This window comes from Panicum virgatum, chromosome 9N (assembly GCF_016808335.1).
Source record: "Panicum virgatum strain AP13 chromosome 9N, P.virgatum_v5, whole genome shotgun sequence".
In the NCBI taxonomy this organism is placed as follows: domain Eukaryota; kingdom Viridiplantae; phylum Streptophyta; class Magnoliopsida; order Poales; family Poaceae; genus Panicum; species Panicum virgatum.
The window spans coordinates 63,184,568-63,209,730 of record NC_053153.1 but is presented as its reverse complement, the minus strand read 5'-3'; the positions used below and the strand labels follow the sequence as shown (position 1 = coordinate 63,209,730).

The following is a 25,163-nucleotide window of genomic DNA, read 5'->3' as shown; positions in this document are numbered from 1 at the left end:
TTATAAGACATGGTCTAATACTCCAATTATACGAGCTGTGCGCCACAAAATTGATACAACATTGTAAATATATTTACCACTGATCATGATTTTAAATATCACTAAAAGATAATTGCAGTCAAAGATTGATTTGAAACAGTCAAACTACATCTAATAAGAAAATATAAACGGAGAGTAGCATTTTGGAAAAGTTCCTTTTACGTAATTTTCAACTTTTGCCCCTGCTACACTTGCACAACTCGCGCAATCGCAACCGCAACCACCGATGCACCCGGACATGGATCATCCTCATCCATGTAACCTGGTACACCGATAGAGAAGCCGCTCTTGCCGTCACATAAATGCTGTTGGTGGGCCCAGAGGCCGCAAAAGTCGTTCACATTTTCCGCGCCAGGTCTGAGACCAGCCTGACAGCCTGTGCCACTGATCCGCGGGCCCCACACGCCGGAGCTCTGATGATCTGATACCGCTATAAATAAACACGCGCTTCTCCGCTCCATTCTCTCTCCATGCTAGAAAAAGGTTACACGAGAAAAATCAAATCAGGAGACGGAGATTCGAGAGAGCTCCGCCCGGTAGGGAAGGGAAGAGGAGGCGAAGGGGAGGAGCGAGGAGGTGCCGAGGCGGGATGGGGGCGGTCGAGTCCGTGCCGGAGACCTCCATACACGAATTCACCATCAAGGTGCGGCGACCCCCCCCCCCCCCCCCCCCCCCCTCCCGAAATCAAGTTCCTCTTTCGGTGATCCTGTTTGCGTTTTAAAATTTTATGTCGCTGGTTCTGGACGAACAAAAAAAATTGGGGATTTTTTTTTTGTCGGAGCAGGATTGCAACGGCAAGGAAGTGAGCCTGGAGACCTACAAGGGGAAGGTCCTCCTCGTTGTCAACGTCGCCTCCAAATGGTATCATCTCTTCCCCCTGGCAGTTGATAGAATTGTTCTTTTTTTGGGTGGTGTCTTGGTTTGGGAGATGCTGAAACGGTGGGTGTTCTTGATGCCGCCAGTGGGTTCACGGAGACCAATTACACGCAGCTGACGGAGCTTTATCAGAAGTACAGGGACAAAGGTCAGAGCTTTGCTTGCTGCTGTTCTTGACCAATTTATGTGCTTATTCATGGTCTGAATTATGAACCTTTGTGGATGCTGGCCTGTACAAGTGATTCAAGAAGGGTTCTAGTTGGAATTGGAGTTGTGGCACGTTGATGCTTGCTTGAATAGTGGATGTATTGTAGTCTTCTATTTGAAGTGGAATAACAAAAAAAAACTACCTAATTGGCCACCTGAAAAAGAGTGCATGACTAGTCTACAGAGATTTTGCATCGTTTGGCTGACAGCACTGATACCAAAGGCATCGTTTAGCACCTGGGACTGCTTGCAAATATTGTGTTCTTAGATATGTGGTTGGTACATGATTCATTCAATTTCGTAGAGTTAGCTTATCAAATAGGAGTGGCGATCTTTTGGTTTATGGAGTGCTGTTGCTCTAAATGCATTTAATAGTCATTAATCTTGTCAACTTTCATAGCCTCTCTTTGTATTGGAACCATTTTAAGAGGATTAGACTTGAAAAAATCTAAGGAGTAAGGATCAATTTGTTCAATTTTCTTTTAAGACTATAGACTAGTAATTTCAATCTAAACACAGTTTCAGGGACCATTTGGATAGTGATACTAACTTACAGACACCTGACGAAGGCGAACAAAAAAAGTTCTGAAAGAAGGCAATGGGAACTCTGTTTTCCAATGAAGATATTTGCTTCCATGAGGATTATTTCACCAAATTTGTTGAACAACTCCATAAATTGAAAGAAAGCATCACACTTAGTTACCAGCCACCAAGCATCAAATTATGGGCAGCGTTCAGTGGAATTAAATCAAAACTGCAAGGAGTTCAAATGATACCTAAAAGTCAACGATATTTATATGTTGTTACTTATGCATCAAATACTGTATCCTGTTACGCATTTGCATCGAAATAACTTTATTGCGGGTGGCTATCAAACCAATTATCTTATGCAACCTTACATCAAAATTAATTTGTGGGTGATATTCCATTGAACTGTTCTGTCTTTATTCTCTGGATCTAACCGAAACTGTTTCACTTCTAAAATTACCAGACTTTGAGATATTAGCATTCCCCTGCAATCAGTTCTTGCGGCAAGAGCCAGGGACTGCTGAGCAGGCAAAAGACTTTGCTTGCACCAGATTTAAAGCAGAATACCCAGTTTTTCAGAAGGTAAGAACTGTTTTTTGAACTTGCTTACTTGTTCAGAAGCTTTTGATCAGTTTCCTAATTTCCAGATGATGCCATGGTGTCTATATGTCACATGGTAGAGTACATCAATTTGGAAACTAACTTCATGCAGTAGAAACAAAACATGATGAGGCATTTTGTTCTTGGTTTTTGTTGGCATAATCAGAGAAGTTTAAGTTGGCTTTGCACAAATTTGTTTAGAGATGAAGTCTGCAGCTGTCTCACTGAGTAAAATACAGCCAATAGATGTGTTGATTCTTTTTTGTAAAGGCATATTTTGAATAAACTTGAAATCAGCAGGCAAACCATTTATTATTTCTATCAAGAGGGTGATTACGTTTTCAAACTGGTTTGCAGGTGCGTGTAAATGGTCCAGATGCTGCGCCGGTCTACAAGTTTCTGAAAGCGAGCAAGCCTGGTTTGTTTGGGTCAAGAATCAAATGGAATTTTACTAAGTTTCTCGTCGACAAAAATGGGAAGGTCATTGAAAGATATGCAACTTCGACTGCTCCAATGTCAATTGAGGTCTCTCTCTCCCTCCCTCCCCTCCCAGTCCCTCCTTCCCTCACTCCCTCTCTCTCTCTCATTATTTATTTATGGTTGGTGTTCGTTTGAATTTGCAGAAGGACATCCAGAAGGCCCTTGAGGAATAGATCTCATGTCCTCTAATCTCATCCATCACCCACTTGCAGAAGTAGGCGCTTGCAAAAAATATATTCCATTGTAGCAACATTTAGATGCCTTTGCTTTCTGTAGTACATTTCTGTATTATTACCCCTGATCTTCACCTTCATGCTCGTCGTGCCTTTGTTTCCTGTTGTGTAAGTAGATCTTGTATTTGACTAGCCATCATCTTCTCCATCCTGCTCTCTTGCAGTTTTTTTTTTCATGGATGCAAACTATGCAACACTGGTGAAGCATTGTAGTTCAAGGTTTGTGTTTATGCTTGTTCCGCTCCAGATTACGCTTGATGACTGTGCCATGTCAGTTAATAGATATTCCTGCCCAGATCGCCCAACCCATAGATTAGCGAATCTTTCAGCATCTCTTGTCGAGACGTTTTTAGACAGGATTGCACAAGGAACTCAGATGAATTAAATACCATACTCTCTTTATCCTAAATTATTAGTTGTTTTAACTTTTCCAAATACAAAAAAATTTCTATGCACATAATATATATCTAGATGTATATAAAAAATTATACATCTAGAAAAACCAAAACGACATAATTTAGGATGGAAGGAGTATTAGGCACGGCAGCACAAGATACAGGGTTGTTTGGCGCTTAGCATTCAGTCAGATCGCACATGAAACATAGTGTTTTGCAAGGCTTGACAACTTAGTGTCCAACGATTTAGCTGGGTCATATTTTTCCTTTAAGAAAAGGCTTGGCAAATGACAACTGCACACGAAGCACCGGTACAAAAAAAAGAAAAAAAACTGCTCGCTGTCTTGCAATGATTGGCTCCCGCGCATTTGCCTTCTTGCACGTCTCCCTTCGCTACAATACTCACAAAGACTGACTACACATGACTCTTGTCATGCCTGTGAGCTACTCCACTTTCCAGAGTCTCGCTCACACGACGGCTTGCGCAAAAACAGTCAGCAAATGCACAATGCAGGCTCGAATTCCACTAACCGAAACGAGGGCTCAGACTTTATCAGAAGCATCATCCTCCAGCTGCTGGGTCGGTGGTGATGGCGGGGCCTTGCCTTCCGCGCTCCTGACTGCGGCCAGCTTCTCTGCCAGTCTCTGCTCCAGCGCTCTCTGACCCCTTTCTCTGCAAGGAATGGACAATGGTCAGATCAAATGTGATGGACAATTGAAGACGGTATCACTGGACAGTTAGGGGGCTCAAGCTCCACTGAACATCAAGCTAATCAATGGGTAGAAATCATGTTCGTGATGGTGCTCAAAGGGTAGGAAAGCAAACAGCATGTGCTTGACGATCCAAATGGTTTCAATGATGATCCTAGGACGATGAGAGAAAGGGATCCGCACCTCCTCCTGTTCGCCTCAATGGAGCCTGAACCAGGGAACTGTGAGCCATCCAGTGCCTGGCCGGTGCCTTCAGATCTTGCAGATCGCCCACAGAAAAGTTTGTGGAAGATAGAAGCTATAGGGTCCAAAATTGGCCTGCACATGTTGATGTATCAGCAGCAAGAACTTATCTACATGTATAAGACAGTCAGGTTAAAAAGTCCAAAGCATTCTGACAACAATAGGATTACATGACGGAAAGACATCTTATAAACTTGTGAAACAAAAAGTAAAGTTTGGATCTATTTCTTTCTAGCATTGTTGAGTCCTACATAGACAGTTCAAACATGTTTAGCAATCATAACTTTCACAAAAAATGAAGAACTATTTGCAGAACCCTAGAGGTAGAACTCTGAAAAGGAACATGAAATTGTTGTGCAGATTTCTGATTGATTGCCTGGAGCTAGGAGTCGCCTCTAACTTGCTGGACAGCAGGTTGGCTGAGCACCTTTTTCTCTACAACTAATTTTTTGTAGTTTTTTTTCTTTATACATAGTTTTGGAGGTAGAGTCATTGCAAGGGTAAGGGGTTACAGAATGATCAACAGATTACTGTAAGGGGTACTCTGAAATGTTTTGAATACTCGCGCTTTGCAGAATTATTATATATCATTCCCTACTTTGTTACAGCAAGATCACTCAGGAAAATCGGTACCTCAAAAATCCAGGGAAGAAGCTCGAAAATGAAAATTCATCACTTGGATCTCCTCTTAGGCCCACTTCTAGTCTCTTCTGGAAGTATCGCAGGTAAATCCAACTCACATAGATACCAAGTAATATGGTTGGAAGATATGCCATTGATTCCTTCAGGAAGAAGCTTACAACAACTGAGACAAATGCAACCATAGATGGAACCCACTGAATAAATAGGAAAAAAATAAATTGTCAGGAAACCTCGGAAGAGAATCAAAACTGAGTATGAATTTGGATAGATTTCATTTTAGAAGTAAACAAACACCTTTGCACTAATCTTGAGCACAAAAAGATTAAGCTCCTGATCAGGTAAAATTTGTTTGATGCCCACCAGTAGTCCTGAAAGAACTCCATAAAACCCAGAAAGAGGTGTATACCTGCAAAATGACACATATAACATCAATTTTCATGGCGAAGTACAACTAGGTCATGTTGAAATAGCATGGAAATCTTTAAAAGAATCAGAAAAAGAACATGCTGCTGCATCTCCTCCAACGAGCTAAATCTAGTTCTTTCTTATCAGCTAGTGATATTTTGATCAAAATTGGGAGATAGAAATGTCATTTCAGTTTTTAAATGAGCGAGCTCAGCAACCCATTTCAAAGTTTACGAGACAACTAGCGGACAAGGCTGAGCCCGCAGGTTGCCTGTTCAACAATAACTTTGCGAGTTCACTATATAACAGAGTACCCATTTAATACGTAACAGAAAAATCATTTGACTATTACGCTATTGAAGAAATGTGACACTTACAGGTAGCTCTCCTCCTGTGTTATGTAGTACAAAACAATAGTAGTTACGAAGACACACGCTGAAGTTAACAGATTAACAATAAAAATGAACTTGAGCAACTCCTTAGCACCCCATAGAGGCTCCAGCACCTTCCCAAACAGAAGGAGACCAACTATGCTAACAATCACCTGGAAGCACATAACCCATGTCAGAAATGGTTGTCATTGCCTAATGTAACAAAAAAATGAGCCTTCAAGACATCATGCTGTGCTGCAGTAATGGCAAGAGAGCGTAATGAAGAAATTAACTAGGGAGAAATAGATTTCCTAGAGAACTTAAGGCCAACATAAAACAGGGTAACACGATTTCAAATTAATGTACACATCAAGCACCATATGTCCTCAGAAAATTTTACGAAAAACAGAAACCATATTGCAATATCATAGCATGCCTAACAATTTTCTGACGTGATAAGAGTCAATCTTTTGTCTCGATGTTTGGTCAGCATAATCATAGAATGGTGTATTATGTTTCGAGAAAAACATACCCCTGGAACTGTTTGCTCAACATAACCAGCTGTTACCAGGTTCCAAGCAAATGGGATCGTCCTGTGCAGAAATCAGATCTAGTTAGTTAATCACAAAGGAACAGTTGTCAGATAATCTACTGTGAAAAAATGGTACAATAAGGATCTTAGTAGTAGATAGATGTAGTTATATATGGGTAGAAATTAAAATCCAAATGCACACCAGATTTGGATGAAACACAATGAGAAGTAACTACCACCTCACTCTTACCAGAACACTCAGACAATATTTTTCCTCATTTGAATCAAAAGCAGCTGAACAGTAACTGAATGCAAGCAAATCAGTAAGATTACATTTAAACACAACGCAGCAGGAGCTTAATGGGAGTCCAAATCACATTATCTTGTACAGAGAAGAACAGCAGCTAAGTTAACCAGGTGGGTTCAGGAATCCAGCGGGTACCTGGCCGGTATCAGCGCGAGGTAGCCGGCGGCCGAAGGGAAGAGCTGGACCAAAATGTGGGCGAGGAACAGGATGACGGCGAGGCCCTTGCACAGATTGGTGAACCCCGTGAAGGATTTCCCTCCCTGCATCAGCGAGATCAATCAGATACGCATCAATGCACTAGGACGGCAAAGTGAATCGGTCCTGCCCAAGCCCAACTACAAGTCTGGTACTCCGGGAACGGGTGATCCCCCATTGTGAAACCCGTGGAACTCGATAGCAAGGCAGAATCCGGTCACCTCGTTGGAAATGGCACACGAGCGGCGAGCAATTCGAACCGGGTCGACTCGATCCGAAGGCGGATGAAGCGCGCGCACCGGTGACGGGTTCACGCGCACGGGCACGAGAACTCGGCTAGCGGGGAACGAGGAAGAGCGAGAGAGAGAGAGAGAGAGAGAGAGAGAGAGAGAGAGAGAGAGAGAGAGAGAGAGAGAGAGAGAGAGAGAGAGAGAGAGAGAGAGAGAGAGAGTGCGTGTGGCAGTGGAGGAGCCGTACCGCTGCGGGGTTCAGGGTGGCGGAGGCGCTCATCGCGTCTGCAGTCGGGCAGCGAACGCGAACCTCGTTTCCCCGCGGAACCCGAGGGTCACCGACGCTCGTCGCAGGGCGGCGGCGGGGGCTCCGGGCTCGGGAAGGATTCGCTGCCGGCGACCAGCTGCGCGGCGAGGACCTCACGGGCCACGGCAATGGGAGCGGGTAGACTCCACGGCTTTGTCGTCGTCGCCTCGCCGGTGAGTGGGGACGGAGTCGAGCCGCGGCCCGCGGGTTTTAAGCGGCGGGCGAGGGCGCCGGGCGGGTGTGTGTGATTCGACTGGGGTGGGGAGTGGGGGACGCCCCCCTGGTGAAGTGGTGCCGTGGTGGTGATGGTGGGCATGGGCCGGCCCGTCCCACTCGCAGAGCCGCAGCGGGCGGGTCCCGTTCGTTGGGGGATTCGGTTCGGTCCGAATCCTCCTCGCCGGCGAGAGTGCGTGCGCCCCCACCGCGCCCGAGCGTGGCTCGAGCCTAACATTGCATCCGCCGTTGGATGGGCGAGATGTGAATGCTGCCGATGCAGCGCGGTGCCGCCTGCGCGCCGGCCTGCCATCGACCGGCCGGAGCACGTCCGTCGCTGCAGACAGCCGGGCGAGGAAAAAGGGTGGGGAGCGCGGCACGGGCCTGCTGGCTGTGGCTGATCATGCCATGCGGCCATGCCTCAGCGCGGCAGTGCCCTGCCCGCTGCCCCATGCTGTGCCCCAGAGTGATTGGAAGCAGCCCATTGCCCCCCATTCCCACCTCCGTGCTCCGACGTCCACCGTCGTGTCGGTGACGCAGCTAGACCTAGACTCCACGTACCCTTCGCGTCGTAGGGAGCTAGATGGGGCCGAACGGCGATCGCTTTCAATTTCATTGCCTCAAGACTCGAAAGGGGATTAACTGAATGTAGCAGAGCAGCATAGTAAAGATCCTTGAGCTGGAACCCGCAGAGTCCGACTTACAGCTTAACAACATAATGAAATTATTAGGCCTCTCATCATTTTTATGCATTTTTTAAATTAATCTTGTTGAAAATTGCTAGAGCAAAACAGACATAAGTAGAGGAGAGATCATAGTAAATTTCACAAATATTTAAAAGATTTTTTTGGGAACGCTGGCACAAATACAATACAAAAAATTAACATGAAACCTACGACAGAATTCAAATCCACATTGCGACACTATCCTTTAATAAAGAAATAAAAAACCACAAATAGTCAAATACGACTACAAAATAATGAGCTTTCCAATTATGTTACAACCCATCAGCAAGAAAGGGCTTGCCAATTCACCAGAACCAAAGTAGTGAGTGTTTTGACACATGATACACAATCAATTGGGGAGCTACAATTCCTAGTTCTATATATACACGAACATCCTGAAACCATCTGTTTCCTTTCCATTTTACACGTAAAACGAATCAAGTTGGACATCAGCCAAAGGCAACTCTATGTCTATTAACACACTGGAACACGTATTGTCAAGGGGGTTATTCGTGTACTTTGCTCATCTCAGTCATTGTTCTTGAAGAAGGAACCCCATTTTTGTGTCAAACCATCTATCAGGCCACTGCTCCGGCTCTTCTGAACTACAAGAGTAGCTCTTGTGCCATCCTCTCCATTGACATTCTGAGTTGTTTTCTTGGATTCCGATGAGATAGGCTTCCCATTGGTAATCTGTGTTGACGCCAGGGTCTCTGAAGAGCCAGAGGCATTGACAGAAGAAGTGTTGTCTACAGCGTGGCTATCTGCACTTTGCTCTGCACCAGCTTTTGCTCCACTGTTGCAGACAGTAGTATGCTTGCCAGGAGCATCTGGCTCCAGTGCTGCATCTGCCACACCATTGCAATCTTTTACAGTATTATTATTCTCTTTGGGTGCAGCATCAGATGCAGCTGATTGCGCATTTTTTGTATTTGACTGTTCATAGTCCTTCAGTGATTCAAGAATTGCTTGCATCAGCATCTGCATTTCAGTAAAGCAACACAAAATTCACCACTGAGAAACTCAACAACATAAAAAGGGATGCAACTTACAAAATAGAAGTGTGTTCAACATTCCTTAAGACATTGATTTGCATAACTACATGCATGAGACATGGTACCACGACAAAAGCGCTACCATCAAATTTCTCTACATACCTAACAGGTCAGTCCAGTTCAAGTTGTTAAGATTCCCATTTCAAGTTAGTGTTCATTTGGAGTGGTCATCTGCACCAAGAGTCCTTAAGAGGTGTAGTCTCACCACTCAACAACCAAATATTATTTTGAACTTATCACCACAATCTTATAATCAATGATCCAGGCACCCAGCTCCAGAACCCATTTGCACCCTCTGTAGAACTACATAAAGGTCGTAAGACACTACAACTGTAAGCTCAACCAATAGAGGGGAGGGGGCTTCCCCTGTTCTCGGAAGGTGCCGTGCTTCAAAACTGGGGTTGGGGAGGGGGGGGGGGGGTGGTGGGTGGTGGGGGGTGGGGGGATCCAGGTCTGACTCCCAGAGTTCAATGGTCAAACCAGTCCATCGCGAGAAGCTTTGCAGGACACTATTCTTACAGAAGATAGTGCAACATAACGTCATAACTATAACTCCGAAAGCTGGAGGAATTTGAGCTATAACTTACTCTATCTTCATCTTCCACGGTGTAAGGCATATCTGATAAGCTATCAAACGAGTACTCCACATACTCGCCATCATCAGAGGTTGGAGTGAGCAGCCTTCCGTTGCGGCCATTGGGAGGGGTTGCTGTTGATACGCTAGATGAGGAGGGACCAACATCGCTATCCAATCCCTGTTCAGACAGCATGCAAGTAAGAATCTGTATGGTCATGCTCATACTTAATAGGTGTAAATTTCTGTAAGCTTTGCTAAGATTAGCATTCAAACATATGACTGAAATTTATCTGCAAAATATATTCAAAATGAGGTATCAAACAGGTCCACACATGTTTTTGAACAATACATACTTGGCATAGCAGTAACCAAGTCAGATGAGGTCTAAAACTCATTGTGATTACAACTACAACTAGGGAAAAAATTCTCTGGGTCATTGGGTTGACACAAAACTTATTAAAATGAATAAATTAATACAGATTCCAAGGCAGGGAAGTGGGATAAAAATGAACTAGCTAGCTGACCCACTAATACCCAGTGGTGTCACCACTTGCATCCCCAACTACAACCCTGAAGCAAGCAACATCTGAAATTCTATGTTAAGGTTCAAATTTTACATGGACTGCACTCAATACTCATTATACAACGTATTCATACAGTAAACTTTGGCTACTCAAGTGCATGGTTCTAGGAACATATTAAGTTCAGGCCTGTCAGCAAGGAACAGAACAAAAAAAGGTAGATATGGCAAAGGGAGCTGGTATTATGGTTATGACGTGGTCAGTAAATATGGTGGAAAGCACACCAAATAATTTTAATCATTGGATAAAATATATTAACTGCAATTTGCTATGTATCCTTTACAAGTTTACATACATAATTTACCAACTTGAACACATCAACCTCATAACTGCCCTAAATACTCCAGTATATAGTACAAGTTGTGAAGTCATGATATGCCCTGGGCCGAATATTTTCTGTAACATCCTATCAGAGCCAGTATGCCAGTAATTGATGGCAAATAACCATGTTATACTTAAAAGTACACCAGCGGTCCCTAAACCTGTTCTGGTGTGTCAAGTGTCATCTAGGTCCCTAAACTCTTAAAATGCATTTTCAGATCCCTGAACTTGTTCCAAGATGTCACATAGGTCCATATCCTCTCAAAATGCATTTTTAGGTCCATATTCCATAAACTTGTCCCACGGTGTCATGCAGGTCCCTAAACTCTCAATATGCTATTTTTAAGTTAATATAAATGTTGTTTTGCTACTTTAAGTTAATGAGAATTCTTTTGCTACTTCAAATTTAACAAAATTGCTATTTTGATTTTTATTGAGAATGGGAACAAATTATCTTAATAAATTTATACAAAGCGTAGTTCCCCTAGATCTCCTAATTATGGGGGTCTAGTCTAGTTTTGGTCCCTCTGTGTTCTTTAGTAGAGTAGAGAGAGTTTTTTGTACTCTAGGGAGTGTTACAGTCCCTTCGTATCTGTAACCCGGGGGGGGGGGGGGGGGTCCCTATCTTTCTTCTTAATATAATGAAGCATAGTTCTCCTGCGCTTTCGAGAAAAAAAATTATACAAACCGTATGCAAAATATAAATAGTTAGTAAGAAATATTCAGGATTAGCATTGATATCTCCATGTTAAACGAGAAAACTATAATATCCACCTTTGATATCAAATGATCTAGATTAACCCATGATGTATGATTAATAAGCAGCTAATTTAGAATTAAAATGGTCTTAGTGGTAAGATTAATAACCCTCTTAGCGACGCGCTACATCGGAACCCGGGTGTGGTGATAAATGGGCAAGGGCCGGGTCGCCATCCCCCCAAGGGCGCGTCGTATCGTGACCTGGGTACGATGATAAGTGAGCAAGGATCGGGTCGTCACCTGAATGGCGCGCTACATCTACGTCCGGGTGTAGTGAAAAATGAGCAAGGGTCTTCGCACTTCCCTCGACGGGTGCGAAGGGTAAGGAAGCTAGCCGAGCCAACTAGGATTCGTATAGGTAGCTGGAACGTAGGGTCACTAACGGGTAAGTTGCGAGAGCTAGTTGATGCAGCAATTAGGAGGCGTGTAAATATTCTATGCGTTCAGGAGACTAAATGGAAGGGCCAGAAGGTGAAGGAGGTTGAGGATACTGGCTTCAAGCTTTGGTACACGGGAGCAACTCCGGGTAGGAATGGTGTAGGCATCTTGATTGATAGGAGCCTTAAGAATGGAGTCGTAGAGGTTAGAAGGCAAGGCGACCGGATTATCCTAATCCGGTTGGTAGTTGGAGATTCGGTTTTGAATGTGATCAGTGCCTATGCCCCTCAGGTAGGCCTTAGTGAGAGCACCAAGATGCAGTTCTGGGAAGATCTAGATAGCATGGTTAGTACCGTGCCTACCAGCGAGAAACTCTTCATAGGAGGAGATCTCAACGGCCATGTGGGTGCGACTAATGTAGGGTTCGAGCGAGTGCATGGGGATTTTGGGTATGGTAGCAGGAGTCAAGAGGGGGAGGATGTGCTGAACTTCGCGTTAGCCTACGACTTGTTGATAGCGAATACCGTGTTTAAGAAGAGGAAATCTCATCTTGTGACGTTTCGTAGTGGACAACACTCGAGCCAGATCGACTTTATCCTTGCTAGGAGGGAGGATAGACGTGATTGCTTAGATTGTAAGGTGATACCTGGAGAGTGTGTTGTCCCTCAACACAAGCTTGTGGTGGCGGCCTTTCGTCTTCGGGTACGTGTCCACCGGGACAAACGTGCCAAGATTGCGAGAACAAAGTGGTGGAAGCTTAGAGGGGAAGCGGCACAAGCGTTTAAGGAAAAAATGCTAGGTGAGGGGCCTTGGGAAGAAGGAGAAGATGCAGATGACATGTGGCTAAAGATGGCAACATGTGTTCGGAAGGTGGCCTCAGAGGTGTTTGGCATGAGTAGGGGAGGCAAAGAGGAGGGGAAAGACACCTGGTGGTGGAATGACGAGGTGCAAAGGACTATTAAGGAGGAGTGTTTCAAGCGCCTCCACCTTGACAAGAGTGCAGCCAACATCGAGGGCTATAAATTAGCGAAGAAGGTTGCAAATCGAGCTGTGAGTGTAGCAAAGGGTAAGGCGTATGATGACCTGTATCAGCGGCTAGGCACGAAAGAAGGGGAGAATGACATTTATAGGATGGCTAGGATCCGCGAGCGGAAGACAAGGGACATCAACCAAATCAAATGCATTAAGGATGGGACAAATCGACTGCTAGTGAAAGATGAGATCATGGATAGATGGAGAGAGTACTTCGACAAGTTGTTTAATTGGGAGAGTGAGAGCCCTACCCTTGAGTTAGATGACTCTTTTGACAATACCAACAGACGTTTTGTGAGGAGAATTCAGGAGGTAGAGATCGGGGAGGCTTTGAAGAGGATGAAGGGAGGTAAAGCGATGGGTCCTGATGGTATTCCCATTGAGGTGTGGAGATGCCTAGGAGATAGAGCAATAGTATGGTTAACTAAGCTTTTTAATCTCATTTTTTCGGTCAAACAAGATGCCGGAAGAATGGAGAAGTATATTAGTACCTATCTTCAAAAACAAGGGCGATGTTCAAAGTTGTACTAACTACCGTGGGATTAAGCTGATGAGCCATACGATGAAGCTTTGGGAGAGGGTTATCGAGAATCGCCTAAGAAGAGTGACAAGTGTGACCCAAAACCAATTTGGGTTCATGCCTGGAAGGTCAACCATGGAGGCGATTTTCTTAATACGACAATTGATGGAGAGATATAGGGAGCAGAAGAAGGACTTGCACATGGTCTTCATTAACCTTGAGAAGGCATATGGCAAAGTACCGAGAAATGTCATGTGGTGGGCTTTGGAGAAGCACAAAGTCCCAACTAAGTACATTACCCTCATTAAGGATATGTACAAGGATGCGACGTTTGTCCGAACATGTGATGGCAACACCATTGACTTTCCTATTAACAGACCTACACCAGGGGTCAGCATTGAGCCCTTATTTATTTGCTTTAGTGATGGATGAGGTCACAAGGGATATACAAGGTGAGATCTCTTGGTGTATGCTCTTTGCCGATGATGTGGTGCTAGTTGACGAGAGTAGGACAGGGGTTAATAGGAAGTTAGCTGTGGAGACGCACGTTAGAGTCGAAAGGGTTCAAACTTAGTAGGACCAAGACCGAGTACATGATGTGCGATTTCAGCGCGACTGGGCATGAGGGGGGAGACGTTAGTCTAGATGGGCAAGTGGTGGTCCAGAAGGATACTTTTTGGTATTTAAGATCGGTGCTACAAAAGAATGGCGACATTGATGAAGATGTTAGGCATAGAATTTCAGCTGGCTGGTTGAAATGACGACAAGCTTCTGACATCCTTTGTGACACAAGGGTGCCACAAAAGCTAAAAGTCAAATTCTATAGGACATCAATTCGTCCGGCGATGTTATACGGTGTTGAATGTTGGCCTACAAAAAGGCGACATGTCCAGCAACTGAGTGTAGCGGAGATGCGGATGTTGCGGTGGTTTTGCGGGCACACAAGGAGGGATAGAGTCCGGAACGAAGTTATTCGGGATAGGGTCGGGGTGGCACCAATTGAGGAGAAATTTATCCAGCATCGGCTGAGATGGTTTGGACATGTCCAACGAAGGCCTCCTGAGGCGCCGGTGCGTAATGGGGTTCTTGAGCGGGTCGATAATGTAAAGAGGGGTAGAGGTAGACCTAAACTGACGTGGGATGAGTCGGTTAAGAGAGACCTTAAGGATTGGAATATCTCTAAAGAGATAGCTTTGGATAGGAGCGCTTGGAGACTAGCTATCAATGTGCCTGAACTTTGAACTTATTTCTTTCGGGTTTCATCTCTAGCCTACCCCAACTTGCTTGGGAAAAAAGGCTATGTTGTTGTTGTTGTTGTTGTTGTTAGTGGTAAGATTTCTACAATTCATTAATGACAATTTTCAGGGATATGAAAATTCACCTTGAGAGTTTAGGGTCCGAAATGACATATTGAGACAAGTTTGGGGACCTGAATATGCATCTTAGAGTTTAGGGACCCGAATGACACCTCCTGACAAGTTTAGGGATCTAAAAATGCATTTCGAGAGTTTAGGGACCTAGAAAAATGCAGTTGCTGTAGAATTGACATAAGGAGATTTGCTTTTTGTACAACTAAATGTCACAGTTTGGAAGAGGACACGATCAAGTTACAAACTTCAGTGCTACAGAACAAAAGAAACAAAACAAAGAAGCACCTCAGTTCGGTCGGCCCTATCTTCTGTGGTGGCACTGGCACCAGATGGGACCTGAAAAAACAACCATGAGAAGCTGGAACTATGATTGCTACCCATTATGAAATACAACAATGCTAAGGCAAATATCGGGTTACACCCGTCTTCAGATGTTGAAACTTTTGACTAAAAGCTATGTTCACAATGTTTGGGATTTGCAATTTCTGTGGATTGTCCCACAATGGCCATCTTAACTCTTTCACTCCTCTATTGTCCACCACATATTTTTGTTAATTTGGGGATATTCTGGTCACATTTTGTACAAGTAGTGACTTCCTAGTTATATGCGTTTATTTAAGAAATCATTTAGAGTATCAACCAGTTGAACACCGACCTCCATTCTACTCATAAGCCTTCTAGAACGCAACTGCGCAATGGCATCTTCAGTGGTAGTTGCATGGGCTGTTCCTGAAAAAAAAACACAGGTTGTGCTGTAATTCATATACCAAATCCAAGTGAAGATCAAAGTTTGCAAATGATACCTGTGGGTGATTGAGCGAACCTATATTCTATGTCATGCTCTGTATCCCAACGACCCTGTCAGCAGAACCTAAGGTAAGTAAAACCAACATATTTCAATAGGCTTTGAAGAATATTGTTCTATACTACCTGACCAAGGCTGCCATGTGGTGTCATGAAATAATGATCCTCAGCCACTTCGGGAGGGTTTAGCACATTATGGAAAAATATTGTAATTGAGTCAAAGTAAAATTGAGGACGTGGTGAATTGTGATCCCCATCAAATTTTATGATGTTTTTGTCGCCCTGCAGAATTTGAAACAACCATAACTAACTTGGCAGACAAAAGGTCAATACATTGACAGGAAAGATGGAAGGTTACCATATATGATTCATATATCTTGTCTGAATGGTGGGGAAGTATAAAATCATCCTCAGTTGCATGCCCAAACAAAGCAGGAACGAAACAACATTTTGCTACCTGCAAGGTTACATTTCCAGCAGTAAATACATACTTGTTTGCCATCAAATCAGAGACAGAAATAATGGGTTGTGAGATGATCCATTATGAGGTCACCCCTTTTTTTGGGGATGACACTATTCCTTATGCTTGTGAGGGAGGAGGTGGTGATGGATCAACCCATTTCATTCCTCAAAGTAAAACAAGAAGGTTAGGTTAGTAGACAAGTTCGGAAGATCTATCACCATTCCATTCCTCAAAGTTGAACACCCTACAAGTTTCCAATGATGTGGCAGCATAGTTTAATAGGCAGTTAGTGCAAAAAAAACATTTTCTGAGAAAAGGCTTGCATAATTCCGTTGTTTAGTCAAGGTGGGGAGGAAACAACGGGGGGGGGGGGGGGGGGGGGGATTGAAGAAAACATATGTATATGATGGCAAGTTGCCAACCTAGCAGTGTAGGAAATATTCTACTGTTAAAGTGAACAGATAAATGAATAGGGATTTCAGAAATCTCCTAGCAGCTAATAGCAACTCACATTATTTGAGAAAGAGCAGAAAATCAACAAACGTAAAACTTGGATGTACCAAGTTCGAATAAAGAAAAAAAGTGAAACAGACTGACCCAAATGTTAACGTTTTGTGATAATAATCTAGGAAAGTTAAAGTGAAATAAGGTTTTTTTTAAAAAAAATCTCTAAAAGTCTAAAAAGGAAAGTGAATACAGGGCCCCAGCAGGAATTTCAATGCTTAAAGATCACCCAATCTGGCTCATAACTTGAATATCAACATTTAATACAAGTAAATAGCTCTATACAAAGATATAACAAACCTGAATAGTATCAAGATCCATGATGTCAAAATTAGCTTTCCTCTTGACAATCTTTCGCATATGTTGTATTGCAAGTTTGACCTAATCAACAAGCATAAGCACCGCAATAAACGAAATGTAAGCACTGTATGAAAGTATGTGAAAACACTGCAATTATACATACTGTAAAAAGGAAAAATAATATAGCAGTCAAAAGAAACTGAAGTACAATTATAATTACAAATAAAAAGGTAAGTCAAAAGTACGAATCTGGGTAGTAAACAGAAGGACCGACAGCAATAGTATATGCAAGCATACAGCACTGTAACTAATACAAGTTCATACTGGGCACAGAAATTGGTGTCTGAAAATGCAGAGGTCACACATGAGTCCAATAGGAGGTTTGAGTCTATAGTCTTAGTAATTGTTTGGCTAAGAAGCTTAATGGTCTGAATATTAAGTGCATAACTTTTATCTTGGCCTTGCCTGGTCTATATATGGGAAGACTTTTCATATTTTGATAGTTCATGTTAGAGTATATTTGGTAGGTTAGGATATGTAATCCTGGACTGCCATATGTATCGGGGAGGTGGCTTACCCCCCAAGTCTCTGTACTCTATATATACCGCCCAAGGGGCTCAATGCAATACATCGACCACATTATACGCATCCTACTTTCCCACAGTTCAGATCATAATCAAAATTACTTACTACTATTGGAGAATACTAGAAGGAAATTATGAGTTGCAATTTTGTCTAGCTCTTCTTGTCTTGTCCATGCACCTCTTGCTTTGATCTATTCGTGCCGTATCCTAACTGCGGCAGGACTATGCACATGCATCGAAATAAGGTGTATGAGTAAGCCAATGACACTAACAACATTGTAAAGTAAAAGCACACAGTAACGACCACAACTGCTTGGATAAACAAGGTCATTGACACATCAACAGTAAAAACTAACAAGTGGCGGGGTACTTATCATCAGAGAGCTTACCGTGAATTTTGGCAGTGGATATTTGTACGTGTCCACTAGCTCCATCATCAAGTCAACCAAGTTGGAGAATGGACTATCAAGAACCATTCCAGCAATTGATGGGTCCTCCGCTCCATACATTAGACTAAAAATGGTAAAGATAAAAGTTAAAGGGTGAATAGGCTTTAATGGTAAGAAAGATGTATGGGAGGGTTAGTAAACACACAAGGAGAGGGGCACACAACATATAAATGTTTCTAAAGACAAATGCCAGGTACAAACTTTAAAAAGGCAAGTGGTCTTTTTCACACCACCAGCTAAGACGGCATGAGCTGGCCACCAATGTACCAAATGTGCCTTTTGCCAGCGGCAACAAAACTGAACTGTGGAGACAAAGTTCAATAGTTCCCCCTTGCACTTTTTTCCCATGGTAGTAAGAAAATGCTCCTTTTTAGGAATGTGGCCAGGTCATATTTTGATTCCCAACCAACAAGGCACTTCTGCCTAACATGCCAATTAGATTTACCACCTATAACAACTGGCTCAAATCAATAATCTTATTGCTCTATTAAGCTTAAGCTGAGTGATGTGCTATAGTAATTTACTCATTCAGGACCACATTCATTGAAACATAAGGAATTTACCTTGTGACAGCACCCATTGAGCGACCCCATAAAGCTATGCAAGATACATTTCCATCTGTACGCAAATAGTTAACAACAGCTTTCAGATCTTCTTTCTGTTAAACAAGAAACAGTTCATCAGCAGGCGCCCTTCGATGACAAGGAAACTAATAATGAGAATATGCCGTGGCTAAGACATGTTATTTCAGAACAGAGCGAGAGACAAAGGGGTCAAGGCCTCAAGGGAGGTTTCTACATGCTAATCAGTCAGATACTCAGATGGAGAACAAGTATAATTGCATGCTAAAATGCCCATAGCTTTGATTAGTCTTGGATGCAAAAAATTTATGATGTTTCAACTTTCAAGATACATTTTCCTGAATAGAAAACATAGGATAAGTACCAAGATATTTCGTATAATTCATTTCTTAGGTTGTCTGGCCATAACTCTACTAACACGCAGCACGGAATGTAAAAACTATTTCAGAACAAGAACAAGTTTAATCTATATCTTCTGTAAGCACAAGAATTCACCTCATTCCAGCCTAAAGTGACATGTTCTCCTTCAGAGAGTCCAGACCCTGAAAAGTCCAGTGTAAACACTGTAATGTTTGATGGTAGAAGAATAATTGCGGCTTCACTAGCATCAGCTCTGCACCCACTGGAAAATAAATAATGCAGATCAATTAATGCCAAGACAACACAGATAGAATATCGTAATAAATACTATGTGTAAGGACTGAGCTTTGTGTTTGTTATAGGTGGGAAGACATTTCGACTAAAAATCTGATTCACGTTATTATGAACATACACGCGGCCTTACCTGTTACCATGACAATATATGACACATGGGAGAGCATTTCCTTCAGGAATCACAACAGGCATATAATGACTACATTGCAATTTCTTGCCCAGGCCATTTTTGACCTGAAAAAGAAATAGTAAGCATATTTAATCATACAGATAAAATCTTGGCAAAACTGCAGGAGTTTAACCCGATTACTTTTGTCCATTGTGGGCAAATAATCTACCCTATTAAATTTCGAATGGCTGTAAATCAGTTTTGTTATATATTACTGTATAGCAGGAAAACAGCAAGTGAAAAATGGTAACAGATATATTGAAAGCTGGAATGGATGTTATGAGGCACTTAAATAGAAGAACAAATAAAGAAAGTAACTATTATGTATAGTTCTCATCCACTAACCACCGTATGTCCGTATCATATATTCGAAATTCAACAGTTAAAAAAAGTGGAAAGCACATAAAGAACTTAGTATCAGTCAAGCAGTTTCAGTGAGTAAACAAGTAAAACAGAAATATCTCATATGGATCTATATCACTACTCATTTACGTAATATTTTAATGTATGAATCCATACATTTTATTATCCCTCAAACAATATGCATTATTACTGGATATGCTGAAAAGCAAGTGTATTGATATCCTAAGTTAGTCCTGCATTGGCAACATCTTTATTGTTCGTCTAGCAGGTCACCTCGTTTACAGGGCACCCTTTTCCCCAAAAATTGTGCAAAATTACTAGTACAGTGCCAAGAGATTTAGAGGTTCACAGCCTGATTTTAGTCTGTTTATCATCATATTGCAGTATATAAAAATCATATTACCTCCAAGTCCTTCCTCTGGAACCATCTCCCCTTCAGCATAAACTCCTGTTCTAACAGATCGTCATTAGGACTGTAGTCAGCTCTGTCATGCAATGAAATAGCAGACCAGTCAGTGATTCCAGTAACAATGAGTTGCTCAAAGGATCATAACAGTGCATTGTAAGGCAATTGAAAGTTACAGGGCAGTAACTTGTATATTAGTGGTAAAAGAAAATTCCAGTACTTCAATTTGAGTACAGCAGTTTATGTTGTTAAAATGGATGTATTAATGAAACCAACAGACCAATAAGGACATGAAAGAAATGTCATAAAGACAGGAACATTTGCAACCTCTAAGATTTGACCATGAGTAATAAGCACCCTGCCAGCTCACATTACTAGCATATATATACGCCAACCTCATTCATATGTTCTCAACGCAAAATACACATCGGACCAACTCTCGCATGCTCGATATGTACATGATATTTTAACTTCATCAAATTCACCAAAACAGCAGGCACTCCCTCTCATTTCCGAAAATTACAAACAATACAATCATAAAGAACACAGATATCCTACTGGTCCAGCAAATCACTACTGAGCTGAGCAGATACAAAAACACTCAGGTTTACGAGAGCATCCCAATTTCAGAGACTTGGAGCAATACCAAGCTACGACCACCCTGAGGCCTGAGGAACCGAATTGCTAGTCCCTCATAGATACACACTACCACCATCACGCGTAAACCTAAGACCAACCACGAATCCACCTCAATTTCGCGGTGTCAAGCCCAAGCAGCAGGCTACCACCAGTGAATCCGATTCGACTCCCGGGGCCGTACAACTCCGCGAACCAACCCCAGGCAGCGGCATCCGTCCACCCACCCCAGCAGAGATCCCCCGAGCCGGCGCGGCGCGACCCAGATCCAAACCCAGAACACCCGAATCCCGGCGGCGCGGCGGAAACGAAAGGCGCCACGGCACGGGGAGGGAGCTCACCTGGGCGGGCGGATGATGAAATTGACGAGCTGGTCCATCGTTGGGGAGAGAGGGAGGATGGGGATTGGGGATTCGGGTAAGCAAGCAAGCTTGCTCTCTCGCTCTGATCGCTTCCGATTTCCTCCCCCACCTCCGCTTCGCCTCCTCCGACTGGCTTTTTAATTGCTTTGGCTGCGGGGAGGGGGGGCTCGGCCTCGTCAGACGTCAGACGCCAGACGGCGACAGCGGCAGCGGCAGGCTGGGAAGGGATAGCCGGAAAGCAAAAGTTTTTTTTATCCATACCATTATAATTTTCAAAGTTTGGAGAAACGACATTACTATTCGTCTAATTCGAAACATAGCATTATAATTTTTTGCTTCTCGCAAAAATGACACAGAATACGTATGAAGACAACCTGGGCCCAACTGCAGATGTATATAAATACGTATATTGCAATGAAAACCCTCTCTCATATCACTGACTCGCGGGCCTCACATGTCTTCTTCTTCCTCCTCTCGCCATCTTCCCATTGCTGAGCCGCATCCGCCACCGGATGGTGAGCAGCAGCGGCACGTGACCAGCAGAAACTGAACAAGTAGAACTTGATGTTTTTTTATAGAACTTTAGGAAAATGAGATCATGCTCTTACATTTCACTTTTCAAACAACTTTGCAAGAACACACAAATGCTCAAAAGACATCTGACCTGAACAAAAAAAAACTTAAAAACTTTCACCTACTTTCATGCTTTCGTTTATATCATGGATATGGATATTAAATGGGTAATGATTTTGGCACCACCACGTGTGCACCAGAGGATATTTGCACTCATTTATGGCTCCCAACTAGTATACATTTAGAATTTTTTTTTGCGAAGGGGCTGGAACCCATATATTAAAGGGTCAGTTGGATCCATGCCACTCCAATTTCTTGAAATTGGATCTCATGTTGAAAATCATGCCATTGAGTGGCATGATTTTCAACATGACACCCAATTTCACGGAGTTGTGGTGGCATGAATCGAATTTTCCCTATATTAAAACACAGCGATTCTTACATCAGGGACCCTGGAGGAGGGAAGATTTACAAAGAAGTCCACACCACCCCAGAGATAAGAAAAAGCATACAAGACCCTGGGAAACATCAAATTTGAAAGAACAGTCCTTGGATCTTGACGCAAAGAGCTCCACCAACACCCGCCGAGACCTCTAGCTATTTCCGCCGCAAGACATCCAGCAAATGGCGCACATCGGCCGTCATCGTCACGGTGTTGGAGGAGGAACCTTCTCCGAACAGATCGGCACCGTAATCTCTGAGCTCGCCTGCCAATCCCCCAGATCTTGCATCCACCCAACAAACCTATCCAAAACGATTGGCGGACACCAAACATGGTTGAACTGCTAGAGATACTCGGTGAAAGAACAGCAGTGGTCGGCCACATCGAATCGACCCCTCTACCACCAACTTCCGCCATGGATGAGAAGCATCCACCTCCGCAAGAACCAGGGCGCAGCACAAGCTCACACAGAAACAACAGCAACGAAGCATTCGAAGAAAGCCATCGATCCACCATCACCAGAAACGAATCCAGTGACCGGAAAAGAACTCCGCTGCCGATGGCATCACCGACCCGGAGAGGAAAGCTCACAAAGGAGCAAAGAAGATCCCACCCCTTCACAAGAAGAAGGACCAAACCTAACCTCAATTCGCCAACTCCGAGGACACCAGCAGCAGCCGCACCATCAGAGAAGAGGAGAGGAACAAAAGCTTCAAATCGCCAGAGATTTGTGCCAAACCCGCCAGGATTCCAGTCGCTGGCGGCGCCTCCAGCGAAGAACTTCATTTGCCGACGAAGTGAACCGTCACCTCCGGCAGAAGAAGCACCACCGATGGCAGCCGGTGGGCTAACCCTAGCACCCTCGCCGACGGTCGACGAGGTGCAAAACCTAGGTCTAAGAAGAAACCTACCTAACCTATATACAGCCGAGCGACGATTCGATGATCCATCCCCCTCTCTGACGCCGGAACGGCCGCCGGAGTGGAGGAGGATCACCGGAGTCGGCGCCAGCAAAGACAGTCGCCTCGGAGTCGCCCTTTCCGCCTTCTCCTTACTGTAGCAAGGGGAAAAAGAAGGGACCTTGCCCACACATAAACATCAATGCATCCTTTTGGCAATAGGAAACTCCCTATTTAGATGGCGTTCTACTGTACAAATTTAATAAATCTCTCCATAAAGAACTTATAGAATTTGCACATTCTAGGAACTAATATGATTGCTAGTCATATTTTTGTAAACCACATGTGTTTTATTTCCCTAAAATGCCTCAAAGCATATTAAATAGAAATTAACGTAGGAATAGGCTAATAGAATGCATAATATTTAATATATTTGTGTCAAATACAAGAGCGCGGAGGCCTCATCTGCAAAGACGTAGAGGTTGTTTGGATTCAGGGACTAAATTTTAGACTATATCACATAAAAAACAATCTCGGTATTTATAAGTATTAAATAAAGTTTCATTACAAAACTAACTGCAGAACCCCGGTGCTAAACTGCAAGATGAATCTAATTAGGTATATTAATTCATAATTAGTGGATGGTCACTGTAGTATCACTGTAGCAAAGTATGGGTTAATCAGGTTTATTAGATTCATCTCGCGAATTAGCACCGTGTAAAAGATTTTATAAATAATAAATTTTATTTGATACTCTAGATGGTAGGATTTTTTATGTGACAGGAGCTTAAAAAAATTTATGCAAACAAAGGCTGTGTTTAGTTTGTGAAAATTTTTGGATTTGGGTACTGTAGCACTTTTGTTGTTATTTGACAATTAATATCCAATTATGGAATAATTAGGCTTAAAAAATTCATCTCGTCATTTACAGTTGAACTGTATAATTAATTATTTTTTTAACTGCATTTAATGCTCCATGCATATGTCTGAAGATTCGATTTGACGGTTTTTTTAGAAAAAATTTAGGAACTAAATAGGGCCAAAGGTCGTACTGTTTGCCGGTAGCCAACTAGCCATGCAGGCGCGGCACGTGCGCGGCATGATTGGGCCACGCACTGGCGCGCAAGTGGAAACCGCCAGCTGCACAGCAGAAACGGGCAGGGGCCCGCCCGTCAGCGACCTCGACCCATAAACATACTCCCTCCGTCCGGTCGCCGCCGGCCCGGTGGCCGGGGCGGGTCCGATTCTCTTGGGGGCCCACGGGAACGGGGTAGCGGGGCCACGACGCGCGCTTTTTTGCCTGCTGGCGCGCCTGGCAGGCAGCAGCGCTGCGGCTTCTGCTGGGCCGGCCGCTTTGACCGATGCGGTTGACTCCTCGTTGTCCGGGACCTGCTCCGTTGGACTCGGCGCGTGGCCCTTTTGGTTTGTACTGTGTGATAGTGTGACCGTTAATTACGGTGTCAAATAAAATCAATTTACAAAATCAACTTCAAAATCCCGCGTGAGTAACTCTGAAGAATCTAATGAGATCTTTGACTGCGCGATTCTATAGCAAATTATTGATTAATTATTGTCATTAAATTCGTCGTGAAAAATTATACCATCCTTAAAAAAAATTACAAATAAACTTTATTTAATTTTTTATGCGGAGATCAGAAGACGCACGCTAAAATGCTAGCGCGCGAACCATACGAGGCCACCAATCGTCTCGGTGCCGCGGTCCGGGCCCTCCGACTCCGAGGCTCCGAGCACCGGCGCTCGTGCCTTTTGCGGTTTTGCCTAGGCTTCCGTTCTCGGAGATGGACGGCCGGGATCCGGATCGCGTCAGATGAGATGTTGTCCGTAATAATCGTCATAATTAGCCCAAGGTTATTAAGTTAATACTCTCTTGATTCTCATTTGGTAGTTTTATTTTCAGAATTAAATTATTTTCTTTTGATAATTCCATTTGGGTTGACTTATTGAAAATGATATGGTGGCCATTCGATTCCCGTGCAGGATAACTTCTCTATAAAAAAAAGCATATGGCATATGAATATAATAACATCAAAACCAAGAGGTTATAATTATCTTATAATTAATGAGACGATAAGCAAAGTATTTCTTATGTACCAAGATGGAACTAGGTGAAACCCCACACAT

The 25,163-nt window shown here is 43.3% G+C and overlaps 3 protein-coding genes across 4 annotated transcripts; 1 reads left to right on the top strand and 2 right to left on the bottom strand.

Annotated features, from left to right (window-relative positions):
• Positions 1–496: 496 nt before the first annotated feature.
• LOC120687881 (probable glutathione peroxidase 4) lies at positions 497–3,198 on the top strand. The gene is made up of 6 exons (XM_039969959.1): positions 497–682; positions 824–900; positions 1,002–1,063; positions 2,114–2,232; positions 2,608–2,775; positions 2,874–3,198. Exons 1-6 carry the CDS (start codon positions 629–631, stop codon positions 2,901–2,903), a joined length of 510 nt encoding a protein of 169 aa, XP_039825893.1. The 5' UTR covers positions 497–628; the 3' UTR covers positions 2,904–3,198.
• Positions 3,199–3,479: 281 nt separating this feature from the next.
• LOC120687879 (rhomboid-like protein 19) lies at positions 3,480–7,565 on the bottom strand. Its single transcript, XM_039969957.1, has 8 exons — positions 7,242–7,565; positions 6,705–6,829; positions 6,263–6,323; positions 5,737–5,903; positions 5,249–5,360; positions 4,946–5,148; positions 4,253–4,387; positions 3,480–4,031 (listed from the first exon to the last, which is right to left on the bottom strand). Exons 1-8 carry the CDS (start codon positions 7,272–7,274, stop codon positions 3,902–3,904), a joined length of 966 nt encoding a protein of 321 aa, XP_039825891.1. The 5' UTR covers positions 7,275–7,565; the 3' UTR covers positions 3,480–3,901.
• Positions 7,566–8,414: 849 nt separating this feature from the next.
• Positions 8,415–21,289, bottom strand: LOC120688368. Of its 2 annotated transcripts, none has more exons than XM_039970667.1 (14): positions 21,087–21,289; positions 20,107–20,188; positions 19,302–19,405; positions 19,013–19,139; positions 18,500–18,594; positions 17,877–18,000; positions 16,904–16,984; positions 15,995–16,093; positions 15,763–15,918; positions 15,636–15,690; positions 15,488–15,561; positions 15,118–15,168; positions 9,882–10,049; positions 8,415–9,220 (listed from the first exon to the last, which is right to left on the bottom strand). In XM_039970667.1, exons 1-14 carry the CDS (start codon positions 21,122–21,124, stop codon positions 8,768–8,770), a joined length of 1,707 nt encoding a protein of 568 aa, XP_039826601.1. In that variant the 5' UTR covers positions 21,125–21,289; the 3' UTR covers positions 8,415–8,767. The 2 variants fall into 2 exon arrangements, with proteins under 2 accessions (XP_039826601.1, XP_039826602.1); XM_039970668.1 differs by having other exon boundaries at positions 19,013–19,059; positions 21,087–21,288.
• Between the last annotated feature and the right edge of the window lie 3,874 nt (positions 21,290–25,163).

What these genes read in the sequence shown, in the direction of transcription:
- LOC120687881 (XM_039969959.1), top strand. Translation starts at nt 629, where the DNA reads ATGGGGGCGGTCGAGTCCGTGCCGGAGACCTCCATACACGAATTCACC. An exon ending in AATACCCAGTTTTTCAGAAG is followed by an intron (nt 2,233 to 2,607) that starts GTAAGAACTGTT and finishes ACTGGTTTGCAG; the next exon opens with GTGCGTGTAAATGGTCCAGA. An exon ending in CTGCTCCAATGTCAATTGAG is followed by an intron (nt 2,776 to 2,873) that starts GTCTCTCTCTCC and finishes TTGAATTTGCAG; the next exon opens with AAGGACATCCAGAAGGCCCT.
- LOC120687879 (XM_039969957.1), bottom strand. Translation starts at nt 7,274, where the DNA reads ATGAGCGCCTCCGCCACCCTGAACCCCGCAGCG. An exon ending in TTGAGCAAACAGTTCCAGGG is followed by an intron (nt 5,904 to 6,262) that starts GTATGTTTTTCT and finishes ATGTGCTTCCAG; the next exon opens with GTGATTGTTAGCATAGTTGG. An exon ending in TTCTTCCCTGGATTTTTGAG is followed by an intron (nt 4,388 to 4,945) that starts GTACCGATTTTC and finishes CAACATGTGCAG; the next exon opens with GCCAATTTTGGACCCTATAG.
- LOC120688368 (XM_039970667.1), bottom strand. Translation starts at nt 21,124, where the DNA reads ATGGACCAGCTCGTCAATTTCATCATCCGCCCGCCCAG. An exon ending in AGATATATGAATCATATATG is followed by an intron (nt 15,919 to 15,994) that starts GTAACCTTCCAT and finishes CAAATTCTGCAG; the next exon opens with GGCGACAAAAACATCATAAA. An exon ending in ATAGGGCCGACCGAACTGAG is followed by an intron (nt 10,050 to 15,117) that starts GTGCTTCTTTGT and finishes CTGTCTGAACAG; the next exon opens with GGATTGGATAGCGATGTTGG.